The sequence below is a fragment of the Halyomorpha halys genome, unplaced genomic scaffold, assembly GCF_000696795.3.
Source record: "Halyomorpha halys isolate HHAL.00 unplaced genomic scaffold, Hhal_1.1 Scaffold2510.1, whole genome shotgun sequence".
In the NCBI taxonomy this organism is placed as follows: Eukaryota; Metazoa; Arthropoda; class Insecta; order Hemiptera; family Pentatomidae; genus Halyomorpha; species Halyomorpha halys.
Window position 1 is genome coordinate 4,957 of NW_027110040.1, and position 15,500 is coordinate 20,456.

General features: G+C 30.8%; 2 protein-coding genes across 3 annotated transcripts in view; both read right to left on the minus strand.

Annotated features, from left to right (window-relative positions):
• LOC106691580 (UDP-glycosyltransferase UGT4) overlaps positions 1–1,471 on the minus strand; it is a 4,682-nt gene extending 3,211 nt beyond the window's left edge. The window contains exons 1-2 of one of the 2 annotated variants that reach the window (XM_014437400.1): positions 1,212–1,471; positions 723–1,126 (exon numbers count right to left, since the gene is read on the minus strand). In XM_014437400.1, coding sequence (XP_014292886.1) covers positions 723–1,126; positions 1,212–1,443 — 636 coding nt within the window. In that variant the 5' untranslated portion in view covers positions 1,444–1,471. Of the gene's footprint in view, positions 1–722; positions 1,148–1,211 lie in introns of both variants that reach the window. The other variant, XM_067048143.1, reaches the window with a different exon arrangement.
• A 2,557-nt stretch (positions 1,472–4,028) lies between these two features.
• On the minus strand, positions 4,029–14,487 carry LOC106691583 (UDP-glycosyltransferase UGT4). The gene is made up of 6 exons (XM_014437402.3): positions 14,111–14,487; positions 13,612–14,015; positions 11,031–11,216; positions 9,013–9,235; positions 4,631–4,850; positions 4,029–4,544 (listed from the first exon to the last, which is right to left on the minus strand). The coding sequence occupies exons 1-6, from the start codon at positions 14,346–14,348 to the stop codon at positions 4,169–4,171; spliced, it is 1,647 nt and encodes a 548-aa protein (XP_014292888.1). The 5' UTR covers positions 14,349–14,487; the 3' UTR covers positions 4,029–4,168.
• Positions 14,488–15,500: the final 1,013 nt, after the last annotated feature.

Consider the following 15,500-nt stretch of genomic DNA (forward strand, 5'->3'; position numbering starts at 1 on the left):
CTAATCGATTAAAACAATATAATTACGATCTAGATAGGTATGAAGTTTTTTTTAAACATAATTTTTTATTCCGGGAACCAGTAAATTTATTTCAATTTTCAACAAGACCATTTTACTAGAAAGACACTTCTATAAACTTCAAGGTTCACAAATAAAGGAACCTCATTATAATTAACAAACATCAGTAATAAGAATTTTAGAACCACATCAATTTAAAAAAATTAATGCCGGCTATTCTGCCCAGGTCATTAATTTCAGTCCACAATTACCCTATGAGATATTAGGGAGTCATATAATTTTATTAATAAGCATTATATGATTCCCTAATGTTTTAATAGATGTGGTTCTAAAATCGTATTAAGGCATAGTCATTTATTAATAATACTGTTATTTGTTAAAAATCATATGTATAATAAAAGCTATTTGTGATAAATTGTTCTTGAGGATTGCCGAATCGGCCGAAACGTAGGACTTATAAAGAAAAATCAAATGTACATAGTGAATAAATAAAACAATCTATAATTGAAACTCCATTCCAATATTGTTAACTGCCTGAATGTATATTCGATCGACTGATCAGTTATTTACTGATTTATTCCGACTTTAAATTGTTCATTATAATTTACTTTACTCAATTTATCTCTCAAGGCCCTTTTTATGTCTTTACGGATAGAGTTGTATGTTTTGTTATTATATTTTATCTCTGACAAACATCTACTTACCTGTTCTGGTATCAAATAATAATTCACAAGCATCTCCTGAAGGTTGAGTAGGGTATTCATCAGCCGTTCCTTAAAAGTCATGCGATCAGTCAACGCCAACCTATAATTTGGAACATAAGAATACGGATGGACATTTCCAGTAAGGTAAGATGACCAAGCAGAAGGTGCGTGTGCATCGATACTGATAACTGGAATATTAAAGATATGCCCGAAAGCAATAAATGTTTCGAATAAATAAAGCGATTCTGATATCATCAGATCGAATTCGTAATTTCCTTCCATCAGCTCTCGTAAACAATTTTCTTTTAGGCACGTCTCAGTCAAGTTTCGTACCTTTCTCCTCAAATATGGATGCATCGTTAATGGTTGAGAATATTTACTGATCTCTTTAAAGATATCACGTTCTGGAATAATGTAAAAATAAACTATTAAACAAAAATTATAAAAGGTATCGTAAAAAAAAAAAAAAAAAACTCGTATAATACTCACTGTCACCAAAAATTTCATTAATGTTATTTTTAATCGTTATATAGCTACAATTCTTCAAAGGGGCATTATGTTGGAAAGATGATACCATCGTGAGGTTGTGTCCATTTTCTGACAGCTTCTTGAACAGAGGCGCAAATGCATTGACGTGACTCATCGGTGATAAAGGGAACATCAGTAAAATATTCGCACCCGAACAATAAGAAAATAGGATGAGTAGAGTAAAAAATAGCATTATAATTTTTAGTTTAAGTTTAACAAAATCTAAGCTACAACTGAACGACTCGCAGCCATACGTTGTTTTTACTTAACAAGGTTATCTTCAAATATGTGAACAGCGATATCAGACACTTAATGACTTCTCTGTTCTGTTAATTAAACAGAGGTTATTTAACAGGTCTAGGAATACTGATCCCAAGTGGCATATGAACCCCATGGGTCCAAGTCTCCGTAATCCATAGGCGTCCCGCTCAGTCACTTGTTCAAGGATGGACTGAGTTGTAGAAGTCTGATGCTTTGGTGCTTTGCTGATATGAATCATCTTTGCTTTAGAGCTTTTTATGAATGATCGACTATCTGAATGTGAATGATATTATTTTTCTTAGAAACTTCCTTGAGACCAACATTTCCCTCTGACTTTGAGGTTCTAATAATTAAATTTGTATCTAGTAATAAAATATATAATAATCGTATGGCTATTCCCTAGCTCTGGTCGCAAAGCTGAGGCTGGGCTTGACAAGTCAATAGTACCAGTTTCTTTTTCATTAATGCTAAAAAAATGACTGAAGTCTTTTATGTACAGGCGGCCATCGACTTTGCGCAATTCGCTATTTCGCACATTTTTAAAGACTTCTTATTCCTTTGCGATCGCAGAGGACTACAATGCTGTTCGGATCAAGAGAGCAAGACAGTTTCAGTCTTGTATTAGAAATCAAGATGCTGTGAAAGAATTTATTTACTTATTATCCAAAATTATTGAAGATGGCGAATATTCTCCTAGTTCAATATTAAATGTAGACGACACGGCTTTGTTTTGGAAAAAAATGTCTAATCGTACATTTTTATCGAAGGGAGAATCAGTTGCTCCTAAATCCAAGAACATTGAAAGGAAAAAATAAAGAATTACTTCCGGTCATTTGGAAATCAAATAAAAATACGCATCTTGACAAATATTTGGAAAATATCATGGAAGAATGTGATCCCAATGGAGAACGAATAGCTCAAGTATGTAGGGAAATTGAGAAAGACACAGCATGTGTATAGAAATCTTTATCAAGAAAAGAAAAACATGGGTGGTATTCAACTAACTCTTGACAACTTTATATAGGAAACACACCTCTTTAACTTTTTTATGTACAAATATTGATAGATAAATACTTTAAAACGCAGTTTTGGTACATATTTTTGTTTACATTCCTCTGCTTTGGAATATTCAACATTCGCACACACATCCAGGAACGAATTATGAGCGAAAGTCGAGGGTCTACCGTATTTTCTCCCAAATTCTCCAATCCCATATCACAGCCCTCGAAGAATGGTGTCGTAATTGGAGGATTAAGATAACCCACCGGTAAGGATTAAGGTAAACCCACCGACTGTCTTACAGTTTCATTTAATAATGTTACTCTTACCCCTGCCGAACATATCCGCAACCTTGGACTACATTTGGACTGACGATTAACCTAGAATCCTTACACAAGACTGAAAAGACAGGAAACTGCACGTCGATTTCGACTATTACAGCACTTACTAATAAACTTCCAAGTCACTATAAAAAAAAAGGTCTACATGACAATTAAAAGGTCTATCTGGTCACATGGAGTTGAGCTTTGGGGCTCCACTAGGCTAAACCTTCGAATTCCTCTCGTATCAAATCCTTACAATGCAAAATCCTTCGTAAAAACCTCAATCCTCCTTACTTTTTCACAAATAAAATCATACGTAAAATATGTACCTTAATGTTCCCTATGTAACCGATCTAGCCCGAACCAGCTATCACTCCTTCCATTACAAACTCCCTAACCACTCAAACCTCCTAGTTTCAAACCTTGCATCCTCTTCCATTCCAATGCTTTTTCTTTCAATATTCAATAATTAAGGACTATTTACTAATTATTTAATCATCTAAATTATTTGATAAAGGTATTATTAAAGCAAAAAGTAATATATGATGACTCATAAATGCTCTATCGGATTGACATCGAACCAGTCGAAAAACTGTAATTTTCAGGTGCTCCAAATATTCGGTGACCTTTTTTGCGACAAGTGAACATACATTGACAACGAGAAAATAACAAACGCTATTTTGTAAAATGTCAACAGTTGTGAAAGATCTAAAAAAATAATTTTATGTTTGTAATAAATGCCCTTTTTAGACCTGCAGTTAAATCATTGGATATAAATCGAAAAATACATAATACATCTATGGGAGCTGCGAGCGTGGGTAGCTCAATGAGTAAGGCGCTGTTCTACTATTATCTCACATAACTGGGTCCGAAATCGGCTATGGCAGATAATTATTTAGTTCTCTAAATCAGCTGGGCGTCAATCCTGTGGATTTGAAGTTGGAAAATAACGTATAATTAGGGGGAGAAAAACCTGTCGGTTTCGAACAAATCACCTCCTAGCAGAACCGTTGTTCGAGAAATAGTACTTCCTTAACAGTACAACTGCTACAACCCTTATCCATCCTGGGTTGTAGAGGTGAAGGTTATATGTATTTTTACTGAGTGTGCGTATGTATATAAATGTATTTGCATTATAGAGGAAGGCATATTTAAAACGTAATACAAACAAGAATATGGTTCCATGAAGAATCAATGTATAATTGAAACAAACATTTTAATATATACATATTTACAGGTATAACATATGCAGGTATATAATCGATATAGGTATGGCACATTTCTATTTTTAAAAAAACTTAACACTAAGACAAAATCTCTATATTCATACTATAATTATTTCATACTTTTTCTTGCCTTTCTCTTTTTCAGTTTTCGCTCTTTGCGGACTAAACATAACTGTACATCTTCTATCTTTATGGGAGAAGGTGTAGAGTTGTATACATTTAATTCAGAGATAGATTTTAAAATGTTTCCAATGGACTGTACAATTAAAACTAATAAGCAGATACATATCAAAATGAACAATATAATCACGAAAATTACATCCAACAGAAAGTATTGGAACAAATTCAAATTCAAACATGCCGGTCTAAGATGCTTGGCACCTTTGTGCCTCAAAACGTATTCCACCCAATATACTGCCTTGTCCACAGAATTTTGATCTTTATCCTTCAAAATAAAGGATCTCTTATCCAAATTCTTCTTAAATCTAAAAAATAAATTAAATTAACCAATAAATACGTAGATACAAAAATATCAACAAGATACTCAAAAAGATTTTTAAATATCTTTTACTCGGGATTGTCCATGGCGGTGTTTATTGCCTCCAGAAGCATCTCAGTTGTCATGTTAAAGTTACTTAAAACATAGGCGAATCCTTCTTTCTGAGCAAATATGGCATTGTAATATTGGTCTGAGAATAATGGTATAATGACAAGTGGTACTTTGTGGTATATCGCCTCAGTCATTCCATGAAACCCACCGTGTGATATGAAGAGGCGGCAATTCGGATGAGCTGAAACAAGACATTGGAAAAGCCTCATTAAATCCTTAATTATTTATTTTAAAAATAATGTTTTTTTTTACTTCTATACTAGTTAAAAAATAAATCGTTTATTAGGAACTTTTATTTTATCATTATTATTGGCGCGAAAGACCATAGAGGTTCAAGGCCTCGCCCGATGTACGTAGGATATATATAGTACGTCTCATGTCGTGGTTTTCATGGGGTGGACTCGTCACTCCCACGCCTATTTTTGTGAGTGCCACCCATTGGCTAACGGACCTCACAAATACCCGGGGGGAAGTTGTGAGTGAGTATTGTATGATTATATGCTTGAAGAAATCCCGGATAGACCCAGGGACTCGATCTCGTAACCTTTGGTTGGCAGACAGGCGCGTTACCACACTGTTACCGTCACTCCCCTATTAGGAACTTTTTATACTACACTATTCGGTACTATGAAAACATTACTCATACATATAAAGTTCCTCTTTCCAACTTTTTATTATGTTTAATTACTCTAACAACAACTTTAGAGTCCTATTTATATGTATCTTGTTTTTGTTTTTTTTTACTTGTGTATTTTTATGATCATTGTGTAACATACTTCTTGAACCATTCCGATATCGCTTCAATTTTTTATTTCACCAAAGAGAAAAAGTAAAGAAAAACAAAAATAAATTTAAAAATGTATATTAAAAAGCTATATTTTTGTGAAAATGATAAAACTAATATACATAGTTGTTTAAAGATATAATCAATTCAAAAAATCATGATTCCAAAACCTCTTAATTATAATTTTTTCTAAACCGAAGCTTTGTTTGTTTTTTTCTTTTTTGTTTTCTAAGGCCAAATATTTCTTCAATAATCTTTTAATCAGACTCCAAAATCTTCTCTCAAGAAATTTGGAATACACTTGGATGAAGATGCTAAGCAGAGAGATAAGTCTATCATTTTTACACCTTCTACTGTCTCTTTTATTAAAAATTGAGATTATTATTACTATCTTCATTCACTTCCAAACGATAATTAGTAAGTAATGCATCATTCTCTTTCTTTTTCTCCCATATGTTAGGATTTATTTTATTGCTTTATTTCCCCCTTTCTCCCATATTTAAGTTATTTTACATTTTGTTTAACCATTTGTCGTCACCGTTTTATACATCTTTCATCTTTTAAATAAGTTTTAATAATTCTTAATTTTTTTTTGTTACCCATCCAAATAACTTGTAACGTATTCTCATCTTTAGCTAATTTCATCATCTATGTAATGTACTTTTTAACATTTTCTAAAACCATTTGCCATCACCCTCTTATACGTTTTCCTCTTTTAAATAAGTTTTTAAATATTTTCTATTTCTTATTTTTACCCACCAAAATAACTTGTAACGTATTCTTTCTCACCTTCCGGTAACTTTGTCATCTTCATAACGATTTTTTTAACTGGCCGCTGAGCTTTCTTGGTCTTCCGATTTCCTACTAGTAGGTGAGTTCTTTGCCTTATTCTCTTATTCTTATCTTCCTTTTAACCCCTTCTCCTTCTCTATTCTTTTCTTATTTTTCCTTACCCGCGCTATTTTATTTATGTTCACCAGTTGTTCAGTTATTGTCATGTTTTCTATTCACTTCTTTTGTTTAACTTAACTTTATATTTTGTTTCTTTATGCTAGTATTATACTGACATATTTCATTAGTTACATATATTTTCATTCTTTCCATAACTTTAATTATTTATATTATTATTAAATTAAAATATTGACATATCTTTGTTTCTTTGCATTATATAACTTTTTATTTCCTTAATTATGTTATTCTACTTACATATTTAATTACCTATATATGCTTTTTATTTTCCACTTCCTTCATTACTTTATTTTTATTAATTTTCATTCTGTACAATTATTTACTTTAATCATTCTGTTTATATTTTCTCTTATTAGTTTTTTGTATTCATTGGTTGTTATCTTGTTCTTTGTTCTTAGCCCTGATGAATGATAGAAATTCTGGAGAAGAGAAAATACTATTAAATAAGTTTTTACAACTTATTGGTGTTATTTTCTGACCGCTCCCCCAACCATCTTCTCCTCACATATATTATCCACGATCAACTATCTTCTCATCATTACGAAATGATGACCGTATTCCAAGGAACTGCCATTCTTCAATGAGTTAACGGCTTCTTCTAACCGAATCTTTTCCATTTTATATTACAAGTAAAAATGTGAGATGGTTAGCTTTTTATTAATAAACGAAATTAAAGGCTTCAGAAAAATATGTTTCATTATTTACTTAGGGAACCCAATTTGTGTCCTTGCCCAGGACCCCTAGATGCCTAGATGCTGAATTAAACATTTCTTTTATGGGATTATTCTACAGAGGAAAAACCCTACATGCAGTGCCATATTTACACTAAGGCTCCCATAGGACACCACAACTGTTGTGATTGATAAACCAAAATTAATAAAACATTAACTGATAGGTACAATTTTATTTTAGAACTTCTGACCTGTTGCTTCTGGCGCACTCTAGCGGCGTTACAGTTTTTACCACATTTAATTCTTGAGGTTACCGAATAATGAATGCAGTTTACACGTTTTGTGGGGAATTTTATCCATTTTGAATCAATGTGATTTAAATCCTTTGATCTTTTCCTGATAACGTCCATTTTAAACCTTAGATGACCGGCCATTTTTTTTTACCTAACCCCTAAACAAAATACTAGTTACAAGACAATATGAACATATATAAAGCAATATAAATGTCTTGGTTTGTTTGTTTCCTTTTTCCGAAGCAGAACCTTGTTGTACTGATTAATGATCCCTCCCCGTTACCTTCTGCCACCGCACTGGAAGTGGTGCTGGTGTCGGTGTTTGGAAGGGGAAATTGGTCAGGGATTGTAGCGAATCAGAAAAATTTATATAACGTCGTCTGATGCACTCACGGTATTTTAAGCTTGCGGAACTCGACTGACTAGAACAAATCTATACCATCATTTTATCGTTTCTGAACAGCCGCAGCCTAGCTGTACAGGTTCGTGAGAATCACTCCAGAACAATCTCACTTATGTACTGTGTTCCACAAGTGCCGGTCCTGTCTTCCCTCCTCTTTTTCATATACACAACAAATTGCAACAATTTCCACTTTCGCAGACGATATTGCGGTCGGAAGAAACATGCCAGGAGATTGGTGAAAATCCGGCAAAAACAGGTAGCGTGGTGTTCGTACTACAGAACTGGAAGAAAACTATATTACCTCGCACGCGCAGTGGCAAACACAGTACTAAGGCCTTCAAACTCCATAGTATATTTGGGCATCATACGGGACCGCCACATGACCCTTCAGATCACTGCTACATGAAGATGAAACTAGTCCGCCTTATATCATACCGGCTACACCACCTTTCATTATCATCCATACTCTCACAAAGATTCAAGCTCCAAATTTACCAAAGTTTATTGAGTCCAGCACTCCTGTATTCCAGGATACTGTGGCCAACATCGCTGAAGAAGATGAAGGTCCAACTGCGCGCGGTCTTCGAAGCACCCACTGTGCCTGAGTTCATCCAACGAACAATAAACAAATCCATTGTTCATGACCCTTTCTCCAGCGTCCCTTTGGTGCATTGGCACAAACCAGCAGGCAATAAAAATTCAAAAACGATATCCCAGGACACGTATTTAAATATAAGTTTTTATGTTTAGTTTAAATACATTTCAAAAGCAATGTGTGCCCCAGCACATAATAAAATTTATAGAACATCCACTACAGCAGAATAACAAACTTAGAAACTCCTTAAAATGTAGGCAACTACAGAAGAAGCAGATGATCATGAAAATCGAAATAAATATTGGCATGTATATCTAAGAATAGGAGTTATGAAAAAAAAAAAACACTCCCGTACTCTTGAGAGAACCAATAGTACGAGGAGATCCAGTGGCTTCTTTTTCCACCCCGTCGTTCGCACCATCTTTCTGTGCATCGAGTCTGCATCTCTGCATCAAGCGGCCAAGGGTAGCGGACATTTCGGAAACAATATATATTACGTAAATAAATATATAGGGAGTAATGTAACAACTATAATTATTGTATGGCGAGGAATATAATAACCTAAAAGTACTTGCACAGCTGACAAAATATTTGTTAACAACCAAAAATTTGAAATAAAATATTTTACCTAAAATTCTATTCTGAGGTAGCCACGGCATTGCCTTAACATTATCCGGCTTGTTAGGAAACTCCTCATCTTCCCACTTCATTACAACGTTCTGTTCCAGCAGTGGGAACGTGGCCAAGAAAACGTCCAGCATCTCCTTCGGTATCGATTTAATATTTATAATACTTCCAAAAGAGAAGTAGATGAAGCCATTTTCCGATTTATCTAAATAATCTTTCAACTCCTGTAGAGGCAAAAAAGTAAACTTTTAGAAAACAAATCATATATGATGTAATTACTTTGTTAAATACTATACTATACCGTAGTTACATATAAGGTATGCAAGGAATTTAGATTTTCAGTATAGTAAGTCTAAGTTACAATAAAAAAAGAACAATTTTTTTTTTCTATAACCCCTATTTATGAATTTTATTTATGGTTTTTAGCATGAATATATATTCTGGTCCTGCACTGTTTCCTTCTTCTGTAGTGGCCTACATTTTAAGGAGTTTTTGACTTGTATTTTTGTTGTAATGGGCGTTCTTCGAATTTTATAATGTGCTGGGGCACACATTAGTTTTGAAATTAATAAAAAAAAACAGAACAATGCAGTTATGCTTTTAATACAAGTCTAGCTAGCGAACCAAACTTGTCGGGTTTATCATCACGGCTACAATAGATCAAATATGTGCGAATTAAAAAAGTTGATATAACAAAACGTAAATTAATATATAATTTAATTTATAATTAATATATAAACTATATATAATTTCAACTCAATAGTCCCTTTACTAAATCTATTATTTAGACCAATGCTAGAGTAACTTAATTATGATTTTGTTAAAAATATATACTCTTCAACATTTCGTATATAAATATATAATCTCTCACCATACTATTCATATTATTAATTATGATAATTATTTTTATTCTATTATTTTTTTTTTTTTTTTATACTCATATTATATCAACTTCTTAGTTCTCTCGTCAGTTTGTTTTTAAAAACATACCATATCAGTCACTTTGACTGGTTATCCTAAAAATCCAAATTCCTTCATAACATCTAAATATAATCTTCATACCACCTTCACTTAATGCTATTTAAAATCTATTCAATCAATCAATCCTTGTCACTCAGAATTGATTCATGTTTTCAAACTCACGGTAGTGAAACTACGCTAGTAATAATCATAATTAAAGCAAATGCTTTGGTGACAAACTAGAGCAGATAAACTATTTTTAATTATTTATTATAGGTAGCTATATTTATGATGTACCAGTTCTGAACACTTAATTCAGAAATGTACAAATTATTTTATTATAATACAATGGTTTACTAAACTCATTTAATCAGTTGTATAAGCAAAAGTGACATGGAATATCGACTATTATTTTCTTATAAAAAATGTACATCGTAACTAAATATTAAACACCTTAACAAAGAAAATTTAACAATGCTAAATTATACATATATTTTTGAAGAGAATTAATATAATCTGTCACAAATTAAGGGCATTTCAGTGATAAAATATTCATTAATACAGTCTATATTGTATAGAAATAGAATAAAAATGAGGGGGGAAAACAGCAAAAGGAGAAAAAAATGTAAATAATAATTTATTTATTATCTTAACAACAACACAACAATCTTTGTGATAAATTGTAAATTGTAAGAATATTGACTTTGATAACTAATTTTAATTTTAAATTTAATGCGAACAATTTGAATAATTAGGGTAATTTGTGGACTGATATTAATGATCTTGGCAGAATAGCCTGCATGAAGTTGTTTTCTAAAGGATTTGGTTCTAAAACTGTATTAAGATTGTGCTTGAGGATGGCCTGATTGTCCGAAACGTCGGACTTATAAGAAATAAAAAATGTTTTAAGACTAAAATGGATACAATTTTATTTATTTAAACAAAGTAACTATAATAGTACTCACTGAATTAAAAGAAAAAAAATTAAATTTAAAATAATAATTATAATCAAATAATCTATAATTGAACTATATTACAATATGAAAATAAATTTTTTACCTCAGTCAGCTCATCCCCTTCATTGTAAGTTAATCCTCCGACTTCAACTGTGTGAGGAAGGTACGGCCGAACGTATCCTAATGAAAAGTGGGAGTCTACTAACGTTAGAGATATGTTTTGTAACATATCCAATAATGGAGGAAAATCATATTTTTGGTAATCTAAATATTTTCTAATTAATTCTTCCTGTAAAAAATATAAGTTAACACAGTATATCTTCATATAACTAAATAATATGACTAATTGCACCCCTGATAAGTTTAATCCAAGGAATTAGATAAATACTCAATTAAAAAAGTTGAAAAATCTGATTTTAAGCCTAATACAGCCTTATTGCACATATACAGCATAATATGAACCATAATTTAAAATAATGAGCAAAAAAATAAACAAACTAATAACAATTTTATTATATATAATCTTTTCAATTTCTTGAGACTGGCATTTATTTTTTTTATTAATTAATTAGTATCCATTTATGTCTTAACATTCTTTATTAATTTACACCTCCCATCCTATTCTTTAAATAACGTTTTGCAGGCTATTCAGCCCGGGTCATTAATTACAAGTCAAATTACTCTATTTTGTCACAATTTCATCAATTTTTAAACTTTTTATTTTTATATCAACTAAAACTATCATATAAATAATTTCACTTGTAACTAATGACCTGGAAAGAATAACCTGCAAAAGGTTTTTTAAAGTGTTGGATGTGAGGTGTAAATTTATATTTAAGTGTCCTTGAGGATAACCTGATTGGCCGAACTTTGGACTGTTGCTGTAATAAAGAGTGTTGAGAAATAATTGGATACCAATTAATTTATTTAAAAAATAAATTTATTGTGTATGAAGTATGATTATGAATTAAATATTAAACTGTATCTAGTTAACAATTATATCATCATAATGAATAAAATTAAATAATGAGTAAAAACGCTTCTTAGTTAATTTTTTTTTTTAAAGTCAATATTAAAATTACAAACTTTCAATTGTCACCAAAACCAATAAAAACATAAACCTAATAACAAACTTAGAACATATATAAATCAAATATAAACCATATCTATAAATTATTATTATTGGTTTTAACCTTCCTATTCAATTTTTTTTTTTTAATTTAATCGTTTGTTTTGTTTTTTCACCCCAGGCACCTAAACAAAAACCATACATATCTAGAAATAAAGAAAAAACTTTTTAATAAAAAAATATGACATATATTCATTTTTACATTTATAACAATGAATTTCAATTTAAAATGACGGTTGTCCACAAATTAATAATAAGAACTTGATAATGGGCAGAGGGCCCGAAACGGTGTCCAGATGTTAAGAATAAAGAAGTATAATAAAGTTTTAATAAATAAAACCCTTTGGAACTAAAGTAGTAGGGTTGCAACTAATTATTTATATTAATTAAGTTAATTAATATAGCGATATCGCTGTCTCAGTTCATTAGTCTAACATCTAAAAAAAAATATTTTAAGATATGCATGTAATCTATACAGCTCAAAACTAAAATATCTCGTAACATTTTATTTTTTCTTAGATTTTAAGACATATGTTTTAAAATGATTCTGTGTTTTTCTATATAGATTTTACTTAAGATTTCATGTGTGTCTAAAAATAACCCATTTTGAAATGTTGCACAGTTCAACCGCGTCAGTGATATCCACTTCTCATAATTAAACGGTTTTTTTTATCTACAAATACAACTAATTCATGTTATTTCAAAATTAAAATTTTTCTCGGTCAAATAGGTGGTACAAATCAACATTTCCAATAAAAATTAAACTTATATACACAAAATTAATACGATGTTAATTTTTTAATAAAAACTTTCCAAAATTGAGTATATTGAACGTATAAAAATTCCATATATATGTTTTCTGAGTGTATGTATTTATCCCCCAATTAAATTAAAATTAATTTCATTGCGCCTAAATACGACCTTATGGCAGATGATAGAAATAGAAAAGTCAAGAAATTTAAAGCACAATTCCATTAAAATCATAATCATTACGGTTCGTTTATTTTTTATTTATCAATCTCATTTTCTTAAAGAACCACAACTCTAAATCCACACTTATAGCCTAAAGTCAAATGAAACGTTGAAGAAATGTTTTTAAAAATAAAATGTTTATTTAATTTTTTTTTTAACAAATATTGGGGAAATTTTATAATGAATAAAAAAAATCAACTTCATTCGTAATACTGATTTTTTAATTTTTTGTTCAAAAATAAAAATAAAAAATTCAATTTTTTTTTTCTTTTGGAGTATAAACAAAAAGTAGTAACAGATTATTAAGTTATATTTTTCACCGCCATCAGAATACACTTAATTTACGAACTTCTAAAACCTAATTCGTTATATAACTTATGTCTATAACATTTATTAATAATAACATACTGTTTCTTATTAAAAATATAATAAGAAAAATGAATAGAAAATTAAATTTATAGTAACAAATAATAAATTAATTAAGAACAAGTGTTTATTAATGATACCAGAATCTATCTCTAACCTGTTTTCGTCTAGAGCATCTTGGATTAGCAAGCATAAACTCTAGCTGAATATTATTTACCTGCATTGGCATGTAGTAGAGATATGAACCCAACATCTCTTCAAGGTTAAGTAATGTATTTTGCAGTCGCTCCAAAAAGGTCATCTGATCAGTGATTGGTAGCCTGAAATTGGGAACATAGGAATACGGATGAACATTCCCAGTAAGGTACGATGACCAAGCAGACAGTGGATGGGCATCAATGCTGATCACCGGCACGTTGAAAATATGACCAAAAGCGACGAATATTTCGAATAAATAAAGTGTTTCGGATATCATAACATCAAATGAGAAATTTCCCGACAACAGCTCTCGCAAACAGTCTTCTTCAAACAATTTTTCTATTATTTCCAAGTGGATATTCCAAACGACGGGCCAAATAGAAAATGGCTTGAGTTCCCGAAAAACTTGAACTGAATTCTGTACTAAAATTGATAAAAAAAAAAAAAAGTTAATATCTATACAAGTTCGTATCTTGACTTTCAAATAACTTTTAAATAATATGCTATGTTTTTATTACCGTGACTATCATTGAGATAATCCTCCATGATGTTTTTCACCATTATGAACGTGCAGTTGGGTATTTGGGCCTTCGGTACAAATGATGTCACCATGGTGATGTTGTGACCGTTGTCGGACAGCTTCTTAAAGAGCGGCACGAAAGAGTTGACATGGCTCTTGGCCGACATCGGAAACATAAGCAAGATATTTGAAGCACAACATGTAGAAAAGATGTTGAATAATATGAAAATCCTCATAATATTTTCACCTTCCTCAAAAAACCCACGCTCCAACTGAACAACTTCCAACAATAACAGTCAGATACCCCCCTTGTTAAGTAAGTAAACACTAACATGACGATAAGGGAACTAAAATAGGATAAACATAAATAGCCAGTGTAACTTAAGAAGTGATCGGAAAACGTCAATTTATTTTATTTCCTTAATTCATAGTAATATGTTTTTCTATTCTGATAAATTTTATATTTGAGGCGTTAGATCGTAAAATATGGTGATTTCATTTTTTTTATGAATTGAAGTTTTTGGCATAACCGAATTTCTAAGGAATTTTTCCAAATATTTCATAAATGTTTGCAAGAATCTTATAAAATGTTGTTTTCTTAAGAGTTAATATTGATATTAAGTTACCTGTAAGTTACATTTTAATATTATAAAACGTTGAACTTTGTCAGTTACATGTTTTACGACTGAACGCTTCATCAAAAAGCACTTTTTCAAGATGTATTAATTTTAACAACACTTACTAAGGAATCATTTCAATTTTGGCTGTTTCTTTTGCAGACAATGACATTTAGAATCACTGTTATCAAAAATATTGATAAGAAGGATATATTGTTTCTCTTCGACGCCCTTTTTTAAACTATATTTTTATTTTGACAATAAATCAAAACCTTGTATGTATTTTAATTTTGACTTCATTAGTTTTAATATTTTTGAAATTATATACTTTCGTATAAAATTCTTTGTGTGAGCCACTACTAGTACTAATTTTAAGATCTAATACTTTTACGAGGTTACTTAGATGTCACTCATATTTTAATTATAAAGGAATCGGAAGTTAACTTTGTTGATGAACTATGTATATGAATAATAATAAACATTAACAACCCATAACGTTTCCCAATATCTATTTAAAGACGAATGGTACGGGAAGAAGTGAAAACATAATTTTCATAAATAATGAAATACACATATATATTTCATTATGTATTTTATTGTATATTTCATTATCTATTTCATATATTTCATTCAGTTCGGTCTGGTGGACCTTGCATAGTTATAAGAATTCGATTTGGTATTAACTATTTGTTATGTGAGGGTTTACTTTCGAAAAAAGAAAAATAAATCATAAATATTACTTCCAAGATATTATTTTTGTTTATGACATCT

Excerpts from the sequence above, each read along its gene's own strand:
- LOC106691583 (XM_014437402.3), bottom strand. The coding sequence starts at position 14,348 with ATGAGGATTTTCATATTATTCAACATCTTTTCTACATGTTGTGCTTCA. Across the intron at positions 4,851-9,012 it reads ACCTCAGAATAGAATTTTAG|CTCATCCGAATTGCCGCCTC; the intron begins GTAAAATATTTT and ends GTCTTGTTTCAG. Across the intron at positions 4,545-4,630 it reads ACCGCCATGGACAATCCCGA|ATTTAAGAAGAATTTGGATA; the intron begins GTAAAAGATATT and ends TTTATTTTTTAG.